Raw genomic sequence first — 23,521 nt, 5'->3', positions numbered from 1 at the left:
GGGGAAGGGACTGCAAGGGAAAAAGCCCAGTGCTAAGTTGAACTGGACCAGTGAATGCCAGAAGGCTTTTGAAAACCTAAAAAAGCTGTTTATTTCTGAACCGGTTCTACAACACCCTGATGAGAACTAAAAATTTGTGGTCCAAGTTGATGCTAGTGACATAGCCATGTGTGTGGGAGGGAGCTCCTACAACCCAATGATGAGGGGGAACTGCACCCCATATGACCTCTAGACAGTTACTAGAGGTCACATAATATCTCTCTTTACTCAAGTAAATAAACAAAGAAATAAAATGAAACAAGATTTACAAGAAAACATAAAACTCTTAGAAACAGCTCAGAAAAAAACAGGAAGTAAAAAGACATAAGAAATTATTGTCTCAATGCAAGCTACTTGAAACATTAGATATCAATACGATTCAGAGAGATTTGCAATATGCTAAACAGAATTATTGGTTTAATTCACCCAAATCATTACATTTATTGTCCTATAAAATCAAAGAAAGGAAATCATTAAATTTAATTTTAAAAATTCAGGATGAGAAGGGGCAACCACATACTAAGACAAATGATATTATAAAAATATTTGAAAAATACTACACTCAACTTTATACATCTAAGAATCCAAATCAAGATAATATAACTCAGTTTTTATATTCTCTCAAAAATTTAAAGAAACTTGATCTTGTTCACAAAAATTTATTAGATAGTACAATTACCCAACAAGAAGTGTTGGACGCAATAAAATCTTTACCAAATAACAAAGCACCAGGTCCTGACGGATATCCATCGGAATTTTATAAAAAATGTGCAACTCTTATATACAAACCACTAACTGATGCATGTAATGCTATTTTGGAACAGGGCTCAATGCCCCCAACTTGGGCTAATGCATCAATTATAATTATTCCAAAACATGGTAAAGATGCCACCAAACCCATAAGAACATAAGAACATAAGAACATAAGCAAAGCCATGTTGGATCAGGCCAGTGGCCCATCCAGTCCAACATTCTGTCACACACAGTGGCTAGAAATCCAGTGCCATCTAAAGGACTGTCAGTGAGGCCAGGACACCAGATGCCCTCCCACTGCCTTCCTTCCAGCACCAAGACAACAGAGCACCACCTCCCCACAAAGAGAATACCATCTATCTCCTGTGGCTAATAGCCACTGATGGACCTCTGCTCCATATATTTGTCCAGTCCCCTCTTGAAGCTGGCAATGCTTGTAGCTGCCACCACCTCCTGTGGCAACGAATTCCATGTGTAACCCAACTCTTACAGACCCATATCACTTCTAAATCAAAATTATAAAATATTTACCACAGTGATTACCAAAAGAATTCATTCCTTTATCTCTCAATACATACACCAAGATCAATCTGGTTTTATTCCACACAGGGACTTAATGAACAATATTTATAAAAACTTAAATTTGATTTCATATTGTCAAGGAAATGGTTTTGAGTCAGGTTTTCTATCTCTTGATGTTGAGAAAGCCTTTGACTCGGTTGAAATCTCTTACCTCAAATTAACGTTACAACATATGGGTTTTGGTAACAAATTTTTGAACATAATCAATACTATCTACTCCCAAGCCTCAGCACAAATTAAAATTAATGACCAAATCTCCAATAGAATTTATATTCAGAGAGGCACCAGAAAAGGTTGCCCATTATCCCCCATTTTGTTTGCTTTAACTATAGAACCTCTTGCTATAGCTATTAGAGACAACAATGATATACGCATTATAGACATGAAACTTCATAATTTTAAACTTAGTCTTTTTGCAGACGATATGTTGGTTTACCTTACAGACCCAGCAAACTCGATAAAACACTACAGGTTACATTAACAGGCCTATCTATTAATCAGTCTAATTTCAGGCCTATCTATTAATCAGTCTAAATCACAACTACTCCCAGTGTACTTACAAGCCAATACCATCAACTTGATCAAAAAATATTCTACCAATGGGCTCCTAATAAAATCTCATACCTAGGCATAACTATACCAACAGACTTGAAACATCTGCTGAAACTAAATCATGACAAGATAATAAAGCAGGTAAAACTAAATTTAGATAAATGGAATAAAAACAACTCTTCTTGGTTTGAGAGATATCACCTAATAAAAACCTTTGTTATTCCCAAATTCCTTTTTCTTATGAGAGCAATCCCATTAAAAATCCCCCTTAAAACACTAAAACATTGGCAGAGCCTTTTAAATACATTTTTATGGAATAAAAAGAAACCAAGAATTGCCTTTGGTACACTTAGATTAAAACATTCACAAGGAGGATTTAACTACCCAGATTTAGAAATATATCAAGCTTCAATTAGACTATTTAACATAATACAAATTTTGAATATTTCAGAACCCACAGATTGGGTTAAAACATTACTACCAGACCACAAATCTATCATGATAAAAAATATTGTATGGAATGACAAAAAAGACCGCCCAACAATAACTAAAAATAATCCCTTTCTAGAAGCCATTCTGAACATATGGGACCAATATAGACACAAAATCTTGCCAAATACATCAAGATTTTCATCATTCCTCGGTCAAAAATGGTTTCCACCTGGACAATCAAAAGCATTTATGAACATGTGGCAACAGAATAAGACAATACGTATAATGGATATATTATCAAGAACAAATATTTTGAGCAAAATAGAACTGGAACAAAAACTAAAACAAAGAATCCAGTGGTTCATGTATCATCAACTTGCACATATGATGAACCAAATTAATATAAAAAACATCCTTAGTATACCCATGACAGAATTTGAACACCTTTTAAACCATATGCATTTATTGCAAAAGGGCCTAATATCTAAACTATACAATTTACTCCTAAATACATATAAATATAAAATACAGAAGTACCAACAAGACTGGCAACAGTAAATTTCTGTAAATCAGAAATTACAACAATGGGAAAAAATCTGGTCCTCAAATATATTCAACACTAGTACCATCACAACCAAAATCCAATCATACAAAATACTCCACAGATGCTATATAACACCTAAGAAGCTTTCATTAATATCACCCCCAAACCCGCCACTTTGTTGGAAAGGCTGTGGTTCTATTGGTTCATTCGCACATTGTTGGTGGGAATGCCCTCAACTAAAAAAATTTTGGACAGAAATCCTAAAACAAATAAAAGTGATCACAGGCTACACAATTCCATTCGACCCTAAATTGATTTTTTTAGATCAATGGGATCCCATTATGGTTCCCACTATTAGAAAAGACTTAATTCGAAGTTTTTTGTCACCGGCTAAATCATTAATAGCTTCCAATTGGAAATCCCCCAAAATCCCCACAATTGAAAATCAGATGCTGAAAGTATGGGATCACTATATTCAAGAGAAAATCTATGACAGCTTGTATCAATCACAACACTACCCAAAAGGAACTGTTTTTTTCTCTAAATGGTTCCCATTTTTTGAATATTTAACATGCAATGATACTCATCCTCCCAGGCACCTTTCCTTCGTATCTTTAAACTAAAAGAAACTGTTGCACTGTAATCACTAATGTTTCATCTGCTGTTAGATATTATAATCTCGTTACACTATCTCTTATCCTGTAGACTATACTAGTGTTAATGTAAGATGATTCACAATACTGTATTTTATAGCAGCCTTGTATTTGTAATGTTTTAAAATAAAATAAAATAAAATAAAATAAAATGTTGGAAGGTGTCCCCTAGGGAGGCTATGTCTAACCCCACCCACCCCCTGGAACAAAAGACAGGCGCCTTTCGGTTTTCCTCCATGGCAAAAAGGTCCGTGTCTGGAAAACCCCAAAGATGAAATATCTCGCATATGTATTGATCTCTCAGGGACCACTCATGGTTGGATGAGCCCAGTTGGCTTAGCCTGTCAGCGATGACATTGTCCCTGGGATATGCACAGCCTGTAGAGTAATGCATTTGTTGCTGGCCCACTCCCATAGATGCATGGCCTCTCTGCAGAGCATCTTGGACGTTGTGCTACCCTGACGGTTTACATAAAACATCGCCGTCGAGTTGTGGTGAGTATGAGGACTTTCCTGCCTGCCACTATATCTGAGAAGGAGGTAAGGGCATAGCGAATAGCTCTTAACTAGAACACATTGATATGTAATCTCTTTTCCTCCAGTAAAGACAACCCATGTGCGAGGTTATCGTCACAGGATGCTCCCCAGCCTGACATGGAAGCATCTGACGTGATAGTGACATCTACAGTTGGTGAACCAAAGGCTATCCCAGTAAAGAGGTGGTCATCATGCAGCCACCAGATCAAGGATCTAACCTCTGCTCTAGGTGTGGTAAACTTTTTACTATGGGAATGTAGGCAAGGGTTGTAGACTGAGAGAAACCACAGTTGAAGGGTTCTCATGTGCAGCCTAGCTAGAGAGATTACGGCCATGGTGGCCGCCATGAGTCCCAAAAGCGTCAGAATGACAATGACTGGTTGAAATCTCTGTTAAGATATAACTTGAATCATGTCTTTTATTCTCTTTGCCCTGTCCAGAGGGAGGAAGGCCCTATTGAGGGACCCATCAAAAATGGCTCCTATGAATTGGACCCTTCTGCTTGGGCAAAGGTGAGACTTGTTAAAGTTCAATACTACCCCAAGAGTCCGGCATTGTTGTATAATGGTTTGGATATGGAACTGTAACTGGGTTTCAGAAGTTGCTGTAATCAGCCAGCCATTAAATAAGGGTAGATGGAGCAACCCTGAGTCCTCAGAGAGGCAACTACTGGAGCTAGACATTTAGTGAATACTCTGGACGCAGTAGCAAGCCCAAAAGGGAGCACCTGATACTGATAAATGTTTCCATCAAGGGTGAACCTCAGGAATTTTCTAAATGAGGGGTGGATAAGGATGTGAAAGTAAGCATCTTTAAGGTCAAGCACCACGAACCAGGAATCCGGCAGGAGCAGTTGCATGACCGTGTGGAGAGTAACCATTTGAAATCTATGGACAGCAATGTAGCTATTTAAGTTCCTAAGGTTCAGAATGGGCCTGGAACCTCCATCCCTCTTTTGAACCAGGAAAAATCTGGAGTAAAAGCCCCAAGGACTGTCATGTGGTGGAACACATTCTACCACCCCTTTATCTAATAGTATTGACAATTCCTACATCAACTCAGGAGTAGACGCTTGAGCAAATTAACGAGGGAGACTCAGAGGCGGAAAATGGTCAAATTCAACTTTACAACCAAATGAAACTATGACCAGAACCCAGACATCAGAGGTAACTTTAGACCATTAAGAGGAATATAACGATAACCTATCCCCAAATACAATGGGACCTTGCAATTCTAGTCAGAATTGTTTGTTGTGCGGGTTGGGGTCTTTGTTACTTGAGGAGTTGTGCCCTTGTCTTTGCTTCTGACTAGACCGCTGTCTTTGATAATTACTTTGTTGTGCAGGGCTTTGCCGATTTTGTGGATACTGACAAGGCTGGTATCTGTAACAACGGCTTCTATAGGGTTGGTGTTTGTAGTGTTGCCTGTAAGGCTGGTATTATTTCGACTGTTGTCGTGGGGGTAACACCACATATGACTGGGCAGTTTGTCTGTCTTTCTTCTTCTGAGAAAGGAACTCATTGGTTTTTAAGGAAGAAAGGGTTTTGCATTCGTAGGGGAGATCCTTCACTTTAGACCTCATTTCCAGTGGTCAGGCAGTGGATCTCAGCCAAGCATGCCATCTGAGAAGAATTGCAGAAGCCAGGCTTCTGGTTGAAGAATCAGCAACACAGCATCCAGTATTAATTTGTTGTGTAGAAAGTTGTAACGCTTCCTCTTGCAGAATCTTGGCAAGGGGCCTTTGATCTTCAGGCAGGTTGTTGAGGAATGGTGTCATCTTATTCCATAAGAAAATTTGATAGGCCCCCATGATGGCAATGTAGTTGGCAGTTTTTATTTTAAGGGCTGAAGAGGTATAAATCATTTTATCCAATCCATCTAATTTCTTGCCCTCCATATCACTGGGGGTAAGATGGGTACCTTGGTGGTGCTTAGACTGAAGTTCTTCTGTGACAACGGAAGATGGAGGTGGGTGGGTAAACAAAAATGGGCAAAGGTCCTCTCTTGTATTGTATCATCCTTCTATCTTCTTTGAAGTAGAAGTGAGTGAGGCTGGCTTTTCACATAAGGATGAAATCAGTTCAGCAAAGCCTTCTATTATAGGGAAGGCTATGGTGGATGGAGTTGAAGAATAGAAGTTCCGCAATATTTTGTCCTTAGGCTTCGGTTCCAAGGCTGAAATATCAAGGTCTAAGGACTTAGCCAAGAGCCCCGTGGCACAGAGTGGTAAGCTGCAGTACTGCAGCCCAAGCTCTGCTCATGACCTGAGTTCGATCCCGGCAGAAGCTGGATTCAGGTAGCCAGCTCAAGGTTGACTCAGCCTTCCATCTTCTGAGGTTGGTAAAATGAGTACCCAGTTTCCTGGGGGTAAAGTGTAGATGACTGGGGAAGGCAATGGCAAGCCACCCCATATAAAGTCTGCCAAGAAAACGTCGTGATGCGACATCCCCCCATGGGTCAGTAATGACTCGGTGCTTGCACAGGGGACTACCTTTACCTTTACCTAAGGACTTAGCCATATGCACTAATTGTTCAGTGTAGAGACGAAAGTCGTCAGTGTCAGGGCTTGCCGCAGCCACCGCTGGGCGGGGCGCTGGGCAGTCTGCTCCTGACATCAAAGGGGGGGCCAGGGATTCTGCAGGACCCTGCTCTGTGGATGGAGGGGCGGTATACATCACCCAGACTCCCTCTCACTCCACTCGCTGGCCCGCTCAACCTGTGCCACTCACTCCCCTTGGTCTCTGCCACCTCCTCCTCCTTCATCCACTCTCCTCCTTGCTCTCGCTCTGCTCCACTCCATCACTCCTACTCAAACCCACCACCCCCAGAGCTCTTCCCAGCCATCCTTTATAGGGTTTCCTTTCCCCGCCCCGCCCTTCTTCCAGCCTGGATCTGGGCTGCCCCAAGTAGTTGCAGCTGGGGTAGCTGATCTGGCTCCATTGACTGGCACCAGCTGTGTCGTGTTGCCTGGCTGCCAAGCCTCCCTGACTCTGCTGATTGCTGAAGGCAGGTCCAGCTGCAGCCCCTTGGCTGCCTGCCCAGCTCCTCCCCCAGAATGCCTGTGGCAGCTCCACATGAGGTTGCTTGGCTTCTGGCACTCCCTGGGCCTAGCTATTGCCTTCTAGCTGGTGTATAGGCTGGGGCGTGGTTCTCGGCTGTTGGGACTGCTTCTCCTCATCAGGTAAGGGCTCTGATTGGGCAGCTGCTGGGTCACTATTTCCCCTGCCCTTGCCTTCTCCCTCTACTTTGCCCAGCCCCTTGCCTTCTCCCTGGATGGTGGGGCTAGCTGGCCATGCCCTGCCCCTTTCAGCCCCCTGGGGCCTTGGACCCTTGCCCCTTTTTCCTGGCATAGGCAGGTTCTGGCTCTGATGGCTGGCTGGGGCAGCAGGGCCGCTGCCTCCCGGCTGTCTCTCACTGTTTCCTCCCAGCGAGGCCGGGGGCTGTGCCTCAGACCCTGGACAGTCAGTTGAGGAGGGAGGCTGGTCAGTTGTCAACACCTCATCTGATGGTGGTTCCGAGAAAGCAGTTGGGCTCTTATTTCGGTGGCACTGATCAGAAGCAGGCTCTGGCAGACAAAATGCCATAGAAGATTTAGGTAAATAGTAAGGATTTCTGTGTTGCTTGGGTGGAGAAGGATCTTCATAAGCAGAAGATGCTGATTGAGTCCGATATGGTTCTCCCATTTCAATGCCACATGCCAAGGTGGCATGTTGGCAGAACTAGGGGCTACTGGCATGGGAGTGAGAAGAATATGATGCAGGACCCTGGTCACAGCTCAAGTGGTCAGATGGGAAGTTGGGCAGCTCGCCCTCTTCTTCAGATGAGTATGCAGGTTGAGATCCCGAAAGGACAGATGGAGTCCTTGGTGTCAGAGTGATAGGCGGTTCCAATGATGTAAACTTTTCAGGACTGAGACATTCAACGCCTTTGCCTTTCTTGACATGAAATTTAGACTTGACCTTTTTCTTAGGTGGTTCAGTGACTTCTGACTGAGAATTCGGTTCCAGCAATGGATCCGGAGGTGCAGAAGTCAATGGTGTCGGATTGCGATGCTGCGTCAACTCTGAGCAATGCTGTTTTCTTTGCTTTCATCAGTTCAGAGGACTCGGTGGAGGTAAATCGGATTGGGGTTGCTGGCTTGATGGTCTCCCGAGACTTTGAGTCTCGGAGGAAGGACATCGAGATGAAGGTGGATTTATTGGATCCGAGGAACAGTGCCCAGTGGGCAAGGATGAAGCAGACGGCGCTGAGTGTTTATGGTTCCAGAGCAAAGATGGATCTGAGGGAATGCATGTCACTGATGTTGATGGTTCCGATGGAATCAGATCCGAGCATGCGGCTAGCTACAACAAAGCAGAGGATTTTGCTGCTTCATTAGATGGACTAGTTGGGACTGATAGGGCCCGCTTCCATAGAGATGCCTTAAGTCTTGCCTCCCTCTCCATCCGTGCTTTAGCCGTAAATTTCTGGCAATGCTTACCTGTCTTCTCCAAGGCACAGGAGGCATAAGTCATGTCTGACTGTTCGAGTCATTTTCGTGCAGCACTTTGTGCACTGTTTAAATAAGGCTTTTTCTGCCATTCTTGCAGATAGAAATCATTATCTCTGAAGAAAGAAAATAAGCGAAGGAACACGAGCTGCTTAGAACCTCTTCGTTCAGCAGCAAAAGAGGAACTGAGGGCAAAGGGGCATCGTCCTCCCAGAGGGCGGGCGTTTTTGGTGGGAAGCACTCGCATGTGTGCTCTGGGGAACCATTGCCCCTTTTGTAGATTTTAAAGCTGTACAGACCTCACTGTTCAGCAGGCCTGCGCATGTGCAGTATCATGTGGGACTGCACTAGAAGACTAACAACGAACACTGAGATCTGCAGCCGGCCCCGTTGTTGGGCATAGGGGTCTTTTGCCCGGTGAGGCACCCTGGCTTCACGGCATCACCTGCAAGATACAAAGACAAAGTACTTCATTATTTCATTGTGTTGGTTTCTGTGGATACGTACCTTACTGGACAATTTCTTTACATTGCTACTCTAGCCACACTTACAAAGAAGAAAACAATCAAAAGTATATAGATTGAGACAATTGATTATTGCGGTCCAGAGAATTGTGTTTGGCAGTCATTCAGGACTTGTTTCATGTATATTGACTCATATTATATATACAGTAGTCTGTACATGTGGAATTGATTGATTTATACATTTTGTAATTATGCTATTTAACTTATTAGATCACTTGTTACTTTAAACATTTTCCTATATATTAAAAATTCAGAAAATTTGAATTGAGGCGTGTTTAACCCTTATCCTCAATTGTGGTGTTTCACTTTCTAGTCTGGTTATATTTGGAGGTGTCTCTTTTTTGGTTTATTAAAGATTGGAGGTGGGCAAATGTTGTCCCCATCTTCAAGAAGGGGAAAAAGGAGGATCCAGGTAACTACCAACCCGTCAGCTTAACATCTATACCTGGAAAAGTCTTAGAACAAATCATCAAACACTCAGTCCTTGAACATTTAGAAAGGATGACTGTGATTACTATGAGCCAGCATGAGTTTCTCAAGAACAAGTCATGTCAGACTAACCTTATCTCTTTTTTAAAGAAAGTTACTATCTTGCTTGATCAGGGGAATGCTGTAGACATAGTTTATCTCAATTTCAGTAAGACTTTTGATAAGGTTCCACATAATATCCTTGTCAACAAGTTGGTAAAATGTGGTTTGGATCCTATTACTATTACTATTAGGTGGATCTGCAACTGGTTGACAGATTGCACCCAAAGAGTGCTTGTTAATTTATTTTTTTTGTTTTCTATTTTTATTCCACTCTCCCCACACAGGCAGGCTCAGGGCAGATTACACTCAAATAAAACATTACAATATAATTTACACTTTAAAATAATTTAAAATGGTTCCTCATCCTCTTGGAGAAGAGTGACAAGTGGAGTATCTCAGGGATCAGTGCTGGAAACTGTTCTGTACAACATTTTTATAAATGATTTGGATGAAGGAATAGAGGGAATGCTTATTAAATTTGCAGATGATATTAAATTGGGAGAGGTAGCAAATACGGTCGAAGACAGATTAAGGATACAGGATGATCTTGACAGGCTGGAAAACTGGGCTAAAACAAATAAAGTGAATTTCAACAGAGATAAATGCAAAGTTCTGCATTTAGGAAAGAAAAATCAAATGCATAATTATAGGATGGGGGAGACTTGTCTTGGCAGTTGTATGTGCAAAAAGGATTTAGGTGTCTTAGTACTGAACGTGAGTCAGCAGTGTGATGTGGTAGCTAAAAAGGCAAATGCAGTTTTGGGCTGTATCACCAGAAGCATAGTGTCCAGATCATGAGAAGTGATGGTATCGCTCTATTCTGTTCTGGTTAGACTTCACCTAGACTATTGTGTTCAGTTTGGGGCACCACAATATAAGAAGGAGACAAGATGGAACATGTCCAGAGGAGGGCAACAAGATGGTGAGGGGTCTGGAGACCAAGTCCTATGAGGAAAGGTTGAAGGAGCTTGGAATGTTTAGCCTGGAGAAGAGACGACTGAAAGGTGATATGATAACCATCTTCAAGTACTTGAGGGGCTGTCATATAGAGGATAACGTGAAGTTGTTTTCTGCTGCCCAAGAAGGTTGGACGAGAACCAATGGCTTGAAATTAAATCAAAAGATTTTTCGGCTAAACCTTAGGAAGAACTTCCTGACAGTTAGAGTGGTCCCTCATTGGACTGGCTTCCTCGGTAGGTGGTGGGCTCTCCTTCTTTGGAGGTTTCTAAGGAGCGGCTGGATGTCCATCTGACAGCAATGCTGATTCTGTGAACCTGGGCAGATCATGAGGGGGAGGGCAGAATAGGTTACATCAGTGCTTAGTTCTCGTGGTCCTTCTTACATGCCCAGGGCAATGCTGCACCACCTTGGGGTCAGGTAGCAATCTTCCACAGGCTGGTTTGGCTAGGAATCCTGGAGGTGTTTTACCATCTTCTGGCATGGAACACTGGGGCAGTCGGGGGGGGGGGGGGAGTTGTGAATGTCCTGCATAGTTCAGGGGGTTGGACTAGATGACCCTAGAGGCACATTCCAATCCTATGATTCTGTTTCAGTCATGGAATTGCTTCTGCTCTGTTTCAACATTTCTTCAGGTCCTTATTGGATTTCTGCTGATTTTTAAATGTTGATAATTTGCATGTATATACTCATTACATCATATTTACTGAAACATCTTTATATAGGCTGTTCCGACTTACACTATGTAATCGGCCTTGAGTCTCAGTGAGAAAGGCAAACTATAAATTACATAAATTACATAAATAATAAATTCTGATTTCTATGTGAACTAGAAAAGGTATAGCTTTGCTCCCCATTAATCTTATCTCCTCCTACTTTCCAACCAAAATTGCACTACACAGAGCACCGGCATTTGGCTCCTCTCTGCTATTTAGGATGACAAATATAGAAGACTGGACACCCCTGTCCCAATGTACTCCTCCATCCTGTTCTCCATTTTCTCTACATTTGCACCTGTATCTTAAATGTAATTCCTGCTCCAAATTGGGGTAGCTCTAGTTGATTTATGGCTGTTGTGATATTGTTAGGTTGGCTAAGGAATGTGTTATTTGTCTGTGCCTCGATTTAATATTGCTAGTATTTGCTTAGGATAAGTTTCTCCCTCTTTAATATTGTACTAAATCCTTCAATAAACTCTGTATTTCTTTTTATACGTTTAAATCTGGTCTCTATCACTACTCAAAGCCACCTCTTAGATAAAAGATGTTTATTTTTTGCTCCCTGTGCAAACACGCAAGTGAATCCCCCTGGTCAGTCTGAACATATGTTCGCGTTTGTGAGGGCATGGTCACATGCCAGTTGCTGCTCCCTGTTAACTGTTCCCCAGCTGAGGGTAGCCCAGCTGGCATCCAACAGAGTTTATGATTTTCCATTGCAGATCCCATCCTACGGAACAGGCTCTCTGAGGAGGTGAGGTTTTAAGGAGGTGCTGCTCAGGCTTTTAATGGGTGGCAGACTACAGGCATTTGGGCAGGTGAGGTTGGTTATTTGTAGTTTTATTCTATTTTGTACCTTTTAAATTTGGATTCATAAGCTGCCCTGAACCACAAAAGGAAAGGTGGGTTATAAATATTTTAATAACTAAAGCTTCAAGAATCTGAGAATGTGCAAACTGAGTACATCACAGGCTGGCGGCTCCATTTAGAATAAAATATATGCCATTTCTTTCCAAAACTTGGTTTACATTAATTCACACAGTTCTTCATTTGACAGACCAAAGTAGACAGACAATGAACAGCTGCTTAGAAATATTTTAATGTTCCCTCACTAGTAGTCGCCATAAGTTAGCAATGACTTGACAGCACTCTCCACCACAAAGTATATATGTATTTGATAAAGGCAAGCGTTTGGGATCCAAAAATGGCACACCGGAACAATTTAGGAAATGAATACATACAATAAGCAAGGAAGACACATTTTCAAAAATACTGTATAGTAAAAATCCCCGATCATAAATATTAAAGCTTCTTCTGGGCTCAGTCAGAGTGAGAATCTTTGCTTCCAAATTCAAATCTATACATAGGGACGGTAATGTCTTACTTTCCAGTGTTTGGACCTCATTTGGAAAAAGAAAAACATGATCATTAAAAACAAAGACGATGCCACATAAAGTAGAATGCACAGACTCATGTCAACATTAGAGAATCCCATTCCCAGGAATGACACAGTCTGTTTCATTTCCTTTTCAGCAACTGACTCCTCAGCGGCTTTATTGCCTCTGGCTTTAGGGATGTCTTGCACTGTCAATCTATCCAGGACTCCCAACTTTGAATCTAACATTTTGTTTGGATCTTGGATCTTGCCGACATGATTTCTGCTTTGTTTGTTAACTAAAACATTCTTCCTGTCTTCCCAGAGTTCTTTTTCATAACCATCTGTGTATGTATATAAAATGTTGTCACTATCATAATGATGCTTCAGGAACTGTAGCACTTGGATTTTGTTCCAGGTATGCATGCCTTTAATTTCTTCGTGGCATGCAGGACAAACGTCTGGAGTTGGCCACTGAACTTTTGGATATTTTGGATCTTCACTCAAGTCACCTATCAGCAGAAAAAAAAGCAAATGGAAAAACTTCAATGTACACAATTTAGTTTAGATCCCTGCAAGAATATATCAATTCTGAACAAAAAGATCTAAATGCAAAGTTACTTGATATAATTTGTCAATAAGCAAAATAGCATTAACTTCACGATTTATGTCAATGGAAAGCTGTCCTCAAAGTCTGAAAAGATAACATTTTATTTCAAAAGAGGAAACCATTTAAAAATCAGGGAACTCATCCGAAGGAAGTTAAAAGGAAGAATTAAAAGAGTTAAATGTCTCTAGGATGCCTGGAAACTATTTGATACCACATTAATAGAGGCCCAAGAAGAATGCATACTTCAGGTGAGGAAAGGTACCACCAAGTCTAAAAGAAGGATGCCTGTGTGATTAATGACACAAGTCAAGGAAACTTTAAAAATTGGAACTGTTGCCTGAATGAGGTGAACAGAAAAGAGCACGTGTTCTGGCAAAACACATGCTAGTGGAAAATAAGGCAAGCAAATAGGGAATTTGAAGAGCTAATTGCTAAAAATGTTATGACAAAGAACAAGCATTTCTTCAAATATGCCGGGGAGCTGGTTGGACCTTTTGATAACAAGGAAGATGCTTAAGGAAGATGGGGAGATAGCAGACAAATCAAATTATTTTTGATGTTTTCAATCTGAAAAATGTGGAATATGTACCCATCCCCAAGGGTTCTTAAGGAAATTGTTGATTTTCTAACCAATTGTTGATTTGCCCTCCTCCCTTCCAGGAGAAATGGAAAGTAGCAAATGTTATAGTGATTTTTCTAAAAGAGGTTGTGGGGGGGGGACAAGCAATTTCAGGCCAGGTAGCCTAACACCTGTTTCAGTAGAAACTGTTATTAAAGACAGCATTACTTAGAGGGGCAAAGTCTGCTGAGAGAGAATCAGCATCGCTTCCCCCAGGAGAAGTCCTACCTCACAAACATGTTGGAGTTCTGTGACAAAGTTAACAAGCACACGGAGAAGAGTTATCTGGCAGGTATTACATACTTGGAATTCAAAATGGCTGTTGAGCTCACCAAAAACTCTCATGGATTAAAATGTGGTTAAGTGATAGGAAACAAAGTCAGAATACGCAGACGGAAGGACTCCAGGAGGATCTGTTTAAAGTGAGTAAGTGGGCATAAAGTGAATCAGACAGATTCAGGGAGGAATTCATCAGTGGCTACTCCACGTCCAGAGGCAATAAACCTCTGAATACCAGTGTTTGGAGGCAACATCAGGAGAAGGTCATGCATTTCTGTTCCTGCCATTGTTTTTATAACATCATAACATAGAGGCCATAAAAAAGGGCACAGCGAGTTTGCTTCCACTATACTAAGAGCCAAAACACACGAGAAGAAATACCCAGATTCAGCACGTGTTCTCTCACCTCAAGGTTTGCCGGGATCTGTAGGCGTCCTGGAAGCTTAAAGTTTAGCATTTACAGAGCAGCAGGGAGGGAAATACAGGCGCCTGCATTTCCCTTCCCCTTCCTGCTGCTCTGTAAATGCTAAACTTGTTCTCTTACCTCAAGGTTTGTTGGGAAGTGTAGGTGTCTTGGCAGCTTAAAGTTTAGCATTTACAGAGCAGCAGGAAGGGGAAGGGAAATACAGGCGCCTGTATTTCCCTTCCTGCTGCTCTGTAAATGCTAAACTTTAAGCTTCCAGGACGCCTACAGATCCCGGCAAACCTTGAGGTAAGAGAACACGTGCTGAATCTGGGTATTTCTTCTCGTGTGTTTTGGCTCTTAGAAGGTTAAAAATTGTTTATATTTGGAAATATTCAAATCCAGCCTTGGGTATTCCCTCCTAGTTATGTTTTGAAATTAATGGTGCCATCCAAGAATTTTATTCTTACTGTGTTTCTTCTTCCTGGCTATGACCTTTCAATCTACACTATTCAGAAGATCATGTACCTCAACTTCATTGTTTGTAAAAACTGGCTGTTTGTTTACAGAACTATATGAAAACTTATAAACTGTATACAATTTTTTCTATGTTGATTGAAAGGTATAAAATAGGTGCCCATGTTTTCCTGTATGCATTCACTTACCAAATTGACTGCCTCAAGGCTTATTGCTAAATAAACCTTTTTACTTCTATGTTCACCAAGTTTAAATGCCTTTAGTTATTTCTCAGACTAGCAGCAAAATGGGGAAATCTACAATTGGCTAAGGGTGCTGGATTATTTCCCCCATTAGCAATATCTTTGTAATGCTTGCCATTGCAAGACAAAAAGATGACATCTTTTAAAGTTTTGTAAGTCTTGTAGCTAAAAAGTTAAAGGAAATAAAAAGTAGTAGCCTTATATCATAAATGCCTAAACTTCTGCAGATGAATGAACAGAAACCAATTTCTGTTCTTGCTTTTGCTATGTGATCTGGAGATAATGAATTACATAGCTGTTGGTGACAGAATGGACCCTAGAGAGAAACAGACCATCTTTAACGAGGATCCTAAGGAGAATAATTATTTCACTCAGTTACTGGCTCAGGTCAGCTAAAAGCTGGCTCTCCTTCAGCACAGATTTGAATTAAAATCTGTCCCTGAAGTCAAAGGGGGAAGAAATGTATCTATTTATTCCATCTGCTTTTTTAGGGGGGAAAAGAGATCTTGCCCTTTGGGATGATACGCTAGACACCATTTTCTGATTTCCAGCTCTACCTCTTTTTACATTTAGATGCATTACTTCTGGATAAAAAGTACTTATGTACTTAAGAGGGCTTGCAATTGTGCACATCTTGAGAAATTAAAATTGCATAATCTGCATATAAACAGAGAATTAAATTATCTTTACATCGAATTTTTCAATTCCAGCCAAGAGTTCAAATTAAAAAACAAACAGAGTGCTACCAGGCTCCTTAATAGAAAAATTCCAATGTACTGCAAAGACAAACAAGCTCCACTTAAATATCTGTGTAAAAATATACTAATGTATTTTTTCTAGTGCTATTTGTGCCAGCTTTTTCATAGTTGTTAAAAAGAACTAAAGACCATCTTGAAATACGGAGCCATATTAAGGCCTTCCTCCAGCAGCTCATTTTATTGACCCCCACTGATGATCTATGCCAGAACAAATTCTCACAGAAACTCTGGGTTGCACCCTCCCCTCTCCCCCCCCCCAACTGCATCTTCTCTCTCCTCCCCTCCTCTTCTGTATTTGACCAGTCTCTGTACCATGCATCTGACGAAGAGAACTTGATTCTCGAAAGCTTATGCTGCAATAAAGTTGGTTCGTCTTAAAGGTGCTACTGGACTCTTTTTGATTTTGCTACCACAGACTAACACGGCTAACTCCTCTGCATCTAATCTATTACATCCTTCTTGCACATCCAGCACAAACAGATCGGAAAGCAGAGAGTTACCATACAATTATTCAGGAATACCTGAAAGACTAATTAGCCTAGAGGAACGGATCCATGTGACAGCCTCTCAAATGCTAGGGAGGAAAATTACATTATTTCCATTAGCACTAAATTAAACGCCCCTTTTAGGGTAAAAGAAGATCGGGGTCCTTCAGATCTTTAAAACAAAACTTTTCTATGAATGTAAAATTGATTTCAGTCTGTTAAATGAGACAGAATGTTATTTTTCTTTCTTTTTCTTTCTACAACTTTACTACGCACATTCTTTATTATACAAGCATTTTGTTCTGAATTTGGCCAAAGTGCCAAGCAGAATTTTCAGTTCATATTTGCTGTTCATGACCAGGCCTTCTCTTTGTACTGAACTAGCATCATGTAGTGGCTAAGAGAAGGAGATATGATTTGGGATGTTGCCATTGAAATCTCATCACAGCCACAAACGGTGGCTTCTCAGCCACAAACTGCAAGATGTAATAATGCTGGTCCGCTATAAAGGGCTATGGAAAAGATTTCTGAAGTCATGTTATGTAGAGCGGTTTGTACACTGAAAGCGTCTCACTGACATTCACGCAGAGATGCTTCTAAAGAAGCCGGGAGCTCTCTAAATGTGTCCCTGCCAAAGTACAAGCAGGAATGAAGCAATGAAAAAACAGTGCTCTAGTGGGGAGAACCGTGCGAGGTAAAGGACGTTGAACAGTCATGCATTTGAAAGTGTGGTAGCCTCTACGAACCTATAACGGGAGGGTTATGTGAGGACACTGCCTGGTCTCTCTTGGAGCCTGACTACTAATACAACTAATAGTGTTGTGAGACATGAAGGCTGAAAGCAAACCCCTGGTAGGGAATCCTGGCCAGGGCACAGGACACATCAACTTTGTGAAACTCTATGAATGTGGGGGGGGGGGGACATAGGTTAGAAACCCACAGTGTCTTCATTCCAAAGATGGAAGTGCTGTACACTAGTGCAAAAAGTTAACTTTGGAGTTCCAATAAGGAAGAGGAAAGTTTAGGGTGTTTGAATCCCAAACCTAATCAATAACACAAGAAGCAAGGCCCAAGTCCTGCTATAGCCTCAGAGACTATATCACTGAGAGGCGCAAGATATGGCAGTCAAGGAGCAGCAGCTGGCACTCAGAAAAGAAGTGTGACTACTGCTACAGTTCGGGAAAAGGAGCTGACCAAAACTGCCAAAGTCGTCACCAGAATAATGAAAACAGTGAAGCAGGTGTGATGGGGCCAAACAAGGACAGGCGCTGTACACCATCGATGACTCTTAGGCTGCTAGGAGAACAATCTGCACAGCAAAAACAGCCAGGGGGTAAAACATAAAAGCAGAAGACCTTGACAGTGGATTAGCAGCGGCATTCCCCAATGACTGGGGTCCCTGGCAGCAAAGGCACAAACAAAAGGGCAGGCTCTGGACCATCAGGGTGTGTGGCAAGGCCAAACAGCCCATGCCTCCAATCACAGAAACTAGAAGCTGGTGCCAGTTATTTGAGAAAACATTATTGCAATGCATTGCAATGACAGGGAGCATTTTGCAGTAAAACAAGACCCAAAAAAAGGTAACGTATGTCTAGTACTCTTGGTGAAAGTAGTAGTCGTATGACAAAGTCATTTTGGAGAAGACCAGGAGCCACCTGGAGGCACACCCTCATAGTAGGCCCTCCAGACTGCAGGGGCAGCCCCTGAGATGGCACTAAATCTCAGAGTCACAGCATCATGAGAGTGCCCTGGGAAGAACAGAACTCTGAAAGGACAAGAATGGTGCACATACACTCTGGGGATCCCTGCTCTACAGGGACTGAATTAGAGATGAAGCAGTATTAAATGAGCAGGCCATCAACAAAAACAGCCACTGGGATGAAGTATAAATTTGCTAAAAAAATTGCAGTAGGGGCCCTGACTAGGGCTGGGCACTAAAAAGGTTCCATTTTAGTTTTAAAGCCAGAGTTTCTGAATGAACTTCACTCTGTTATTGGTTTGTTCTAGGTGGGCCAGTGCTGGTTCAGAACTATTCTACTTGGTTATTGATTAGCAGCTGTAAGGAGCAGGCCATGTTTCCTCTAATGCAGAGTAAAACTTTGGTTCAGTCTTCCAAGAAATCTTACTAGGCCTATTTGTTGGGAAAGGCACAGTCTCTGGCAATTAACTGCTCCTGTGTGCTTTCTTCCTGTGAGAGAGCGGCCTTGAGCAGGCCAGTGACTGGCGCTGATCTCAGCTCCAGCCATACTCCCTAAATTTTCACACTGAGGTATTGTCCAATTAAGAAACAAGTCCTGATTGGTTCCTTTCAGTGGGCTGATGCCCCTCCAGATTTGAAGAAGCCTCTCTATTTCTAGGCAGTTTACCCCACTCCACACCATTCTAGACCAGTCTTGACCAGCCTTGCTGCCTTGCAGCCATTGCCAACTATCAGATATGCAAGAGGAAAGCTTCTAGCTCCATGACATCTCCAGGATGCCTAGACTGAGCTGGCATGGATGGACTTTGGTAAGATCAACCAGCTTTGGAACCAACTCAGAGATAGAGATGGGCATGGAATGGAAAAAAATGAACCGCTTGGTTCAAGGTCCGTTCATTTTCACAGAACATGAACGACGAACTTATGAACCTCAACCGGTTCTCGAACCGGTTCGGGGTTCATCTGTGCGCAGGATGGCCCCCTTCACGCTCAGAGAGCCCAAACTCGCAGGGAGTTTTCAGTAGGCTCTCCTCCAGCCACCTTCCAAGTTTCGTGAAGATTGCAATACGGATCTCTGAGTTATAGAACCCCAAAGCTGGTGCCCCCAGGAAAGTCCCGTTCAATAGAATTGGAGCTATCAATGGCAATTGCCTTATGCCTCCATTTGAAGTGATGGACCCCCAGACGTGGGTCATGTCGGTGCCCGCCCCCTCCTCGTAGGCAGGCTCGGGGAGGCACCTGGCCCCAAAACCAGCCTTTACCCAGTCACTGGCCCCAGCTACACAGGTGCTCAAAGCAAAAAAAAAAAAAAAGTGTGGGCACTGATGGTGTGTGCACAAAACAAAAACGAGCAGCACTAGAAAATTGTGCAAGTGGGGAGCCTGCAGACAGTAGAGCAACCCGTGCGGTTGTGAGTTAGCGGGCAGCCCCCAAAACCACCTCCACCCAGTCACTGGCCCCAGCTACAGGTGCTCAAAATAAAAAAAACAGTGTGGGCACTGATGGTGTGTGCTGTCAGGTCTATGGATGACAGGCTATGGTGGATAAATCCCTGTACACTCACAGCAAGCACTCCATGGTCTTGGTTGAAAAGGCTTTATTCAAGGAATCAAATCATGTTCATAGATACGTCCACAGGTTGATCAGAAGTTGACAGGAATAACAAGATCTGTAAAACTATGGTTCATATAGGCCCCAACTCCTCATCCCGCCTCCCAACAGGAAAACATAACTTTCAGTGCGAAGCAGTCCTGAGAACTCCCTAAATAGTTTACATGCTTACTCTAGACATAAAAGAGGCAATAAATTAAGGATGAAACACGGAATTTTTCTTCCGCCTGAGAACTAGCAGGTTTGCATGGTCAGAGACACTGAGTTTCAAAGCACAAGAGATAAGACACTCTGGATACAGCAGGTCTGTGAATTCAAGGCAAGTTATGGCATCAGCAATACAATATCAAGGCAAGACATAGAACAATGGTTCAGGGCAACACATCAGCTGAAAATAATGGCATGAATGGGTGACAGACATGACATGTGCAAAGTGTGCAAGCGCTACAGAAGTGTGCAAGTGGGGAGCCTGCAGACAATAGAGCAACCTGTGCGGTTGTGAGTTAGCAGTAGCCCCCAAACCCACCTCCACCCAGTCACTGCCCCTGGCTGGACAAGGGCTCAAAATAGAAAAACAGTGTGGGCACTGATGGTGTGCACAGTTGAGAGAGTAGAGCACCCCCTGTGGGTGTGAGTCTGTGCAACAGAGGCATGAGCCCCCCCCCAAAACAACACCCAGTCTCTAGCAATGGGTGTAGAAGTGCTCAAAATAAAAGTAAAGGGCGCTGGAGGAGTGTGCAGAAAGTAGGGCAAACTTCACTGCACCACACAAGTCCACACAGAGAGCAAACAGCCCTGTGTGGGTGCGAATCAGCGCGCCAGAGGCACAAGCCCCCAAAAGACCACACAGTCAATGGCACTGGCTGTAGAGGTGCTCAAAAGATAACTAGAGGGCACTAAAGGGGTGTGCAGGAAAAGGGCAAACTGCACCACACCACACAAGTGCACATACAGAGAGCTAACAGAAAAATGAGGCTCCCTGGGTGGGGGGGCACAACCCAAACCAGAATACAGACCCTCCAAAAAGCCGAGAAAGGAAGAAAAGCAAATAAAAGAGGGGCTACCTGGGGAGGGGGGACAAAAACCCAAGAAAACAAAGCAGAAGATTGGTCCTCCAAAAAGCAGAGAGAACAAGAGAAAAAGCAAACAAACTCACTTAGAGAAGCAAGAACCCAGTTATACTCAAAGGCCTAAGACTAGCCTGGGGGGGGGGGAATGAAAAGCTAAGACTAGGATGGGGGGGAGGGAAAAAACACCCTTTCCCAAACACCTCCCCAGTCCCCAGTAAGAAAAGGCAGCAAAAGAAAAGAGGCTTTTTAGTTCCTGAAAAAGAAGCAAGAAGCGCACTGCAGTGTAGGCCAAAGATCCCAAGTTCCTGGTAACACAGCCAGCCAGCCAGCTCCCTAACCCACTCTCCGGAGAAAATGAAACCTGGAGTCACATGGCTTCCCCTAATTATGGGGAAAGCCAAGATTGAACAACACAGGAGAACTCTGGTTGGCAGAAAGACCTGCCTAACATGGTTTTGGAAGAAGAGATTGGTGTTACCATGGCTGCTGAAGGCCCATCTCCTCAGTTGCTTTAGAGATTCTCATCCTCCCCCCACTCCTTTCCTGGATGGATTGGCCAGAAATGGGAGCTCTCTACTTGGCAAGAACAGTTGCCAGTCAAGCATGGAGGCCTCAGATTGAGGGCAACCTAAAGACTGCCACAGTTGCCTGGGCGATGGAGTGAATGGCTCCGAAGTGTCTGGCTTCCCAAAGCAGCAATGGAACAGTAGGTAAATTCGTTTGTTCTGTAAAAACATGGAGGCATGAAATGCGTTTTTTGCAAACGAACCAGCCGTTCTGTTTGGAATTTTGTTCTGTGTTTTGTTTCATGCCCATCTCTACTCAGAGAATGTTAGTCAGTCAGCCAGCAAGTAGTATTTTAGCTAGTTAGAACATAGTTAGATCAGCAAGCTGTTATTTGTTTTCTGCCTTGCCTAAATGCTTTCATGAGCGGTTTCTGCTTTGTATACGCTCCTATGTTCTGACTCTAATAAACTCCTATATTTTCCCAGCCTGCGTCCAGTGTTGCTTGCTAAGGAAGTACACACACTCATAAAAACCCAGGAAGCTAGAGTGCTTCAAAACAAACAACCAGAGGTCTTAGAGGCCCCTAGGAGACTTAAGTGGCCAGGGGAGCTTTTGGGGACAGGAGATGAGAGCCTCTGGGTTGAAACAGCAGCTTAAAGGAAAAATTGCAGTAGAGGAATTTTGCATCCCACATAGGCAAGCTTACAGTATTTGCAGTCTACAGTGATTGAATTAGAGATGAAGTGATGAAGGCCAACAACCATGTGAATGAAGTATAAATGTGCTAAAGGACTGCAGCAGGGGCCCTGAGAGCAGCCATGGGGCAGGCTTTTTGAATGTGGATGGGTGTGTTTATTTAGAAATCAGTAGAGATAAGTGTGGCTGTGCAAATAGGGACCTACCTTGGGGGTTTATAAAATAAACCCCTTTGTTCAATCTGCTTGAAACTTAGGAGGTTTTTAGATCTTTAGTGGGAGGACAGTGTTCTGTGCAAATTTGGTGCCATTATCTTTATAAACACCTGCCCCAGACACTTGAATAGATTTCGGCCTGCGTATGCGCAGACCCATGTGGGACTACACTAGAAGACCGACAATGAACAATAAATTTCCCACCCAAAGTTCAGATCAAAAATTATAATAAAATTTTCTCAGTGCACATCCCTGCTAATTATCATAAATTATCTACAGTCTTTGTAGGCTTCTGAACCAAACTAAGAGTAATATACTGCACAGTGCTAAGCAGAGTTGTCCCCTATTAAGTCACCTGAAGTCAATGGGTTTAGAAGGGTGTAAATCTGCTTAGGATTGTTGCATTAGTGTCTGACCACTTGCTGCAGTATCTTGATATATTCAACTGCAATTTTCTCTTATCATCTAGTGCCAACAGACTTGTTACTTCTACTTTTGCGATCCAATAGAGGGCAGTGTAAAAAACGGTTAACTAGTGAAAAAATCCTGAAGAAAGGTCCTAATAAATCATCACTTTCTGATCTAGGCAACACTGAGAACTGTTTATGTTGTGTGCAGTCCCACCAAGTTACAGCAATCTCTGCCTGCTACTCTTTGCTAGCATAAAGGTGTAAACTCCTGTGATGTAACTAACAAAACACCTTGTTCCAAATTGCAAAGGCTGTGTCCGGACAAACACGGCCACATTTAATTGTCTATCAAATGTTCATGTAGTGGAAATCCCTTAAATCACTACTGAAAATGATCCATTTTAGTCATCAAGTTCCTTCTGATTTCAGCCTAAGAATATATTTCTCCAATTTCAAACAAAAAATGTTTTTATTAAATCCTGATAAAGCATTTTTGGTGAGTCAATATTACTCTTTCAGGTGGGTAGCCATGTTGGTCTGCAACAGATGAGCAAGGCTCGCATCCAGTAGCACTTGAAAGACCAGCGCAAGCTTTTGAGTGTTAAGCTCCCATCATCAGATACACACGCAGCACTGGTGAAAGAAGTAAACTCCCTCCATGCTGGGGGTTATTAGGCAAGAGACTGAAAATAATTGGTTTGAGGGACTGCCTCTTTTAGGTCAGCAATGGAATGCCCTAGACATTACAACAAGAGG

The 23,521-nt window shown here is 42.6% G+C and overlaps 1 protein-coding gene across 1 annotated transcript in view; it reads right to left on the bottom strand.

Moving 5' to 3' along the window:
* Positions 1 to 12,400: 12,400 nt before the first annotated feature.
* Positions 12,401 to 23,521, bottom strand: part of QSOX2 (quiescin sulfhydryl oxidase 2) — a 129,011-nt gene continuing 117,890 nt past the window's right edge. The window contains exon 12 of the mRNA XM_054997286.1: positions 12,401 to 13,196. Within this exon, the coding sequence (XP_054853261.1) occupies positions 12,667 to 13,196 (530 nt within the window). The 3' untranslated portion in view covers positions 12,401 to 12,666. The remainder of the gene's footprint in view (positions 13,197 to 23,521) is intronic.

This window comes from Eublepharis macularius, chromosome 14, assembly GCF_028583425.1.
Source record: "Eublepharis macularius isolate TG4126 chromosome 14, MPM_Emac_v1.0, whole genome shotgun sequence".
Classification (NCBI taxonomy): Eukaryota; Metazoa; Chordata; class Lepidosauria; order Squamata; family Eublepharidae; genus Eublepharis; species Eublepharis macularius.
This window is presented reverse-complemented; position numbering and strand designations above follow the sequence as displayed.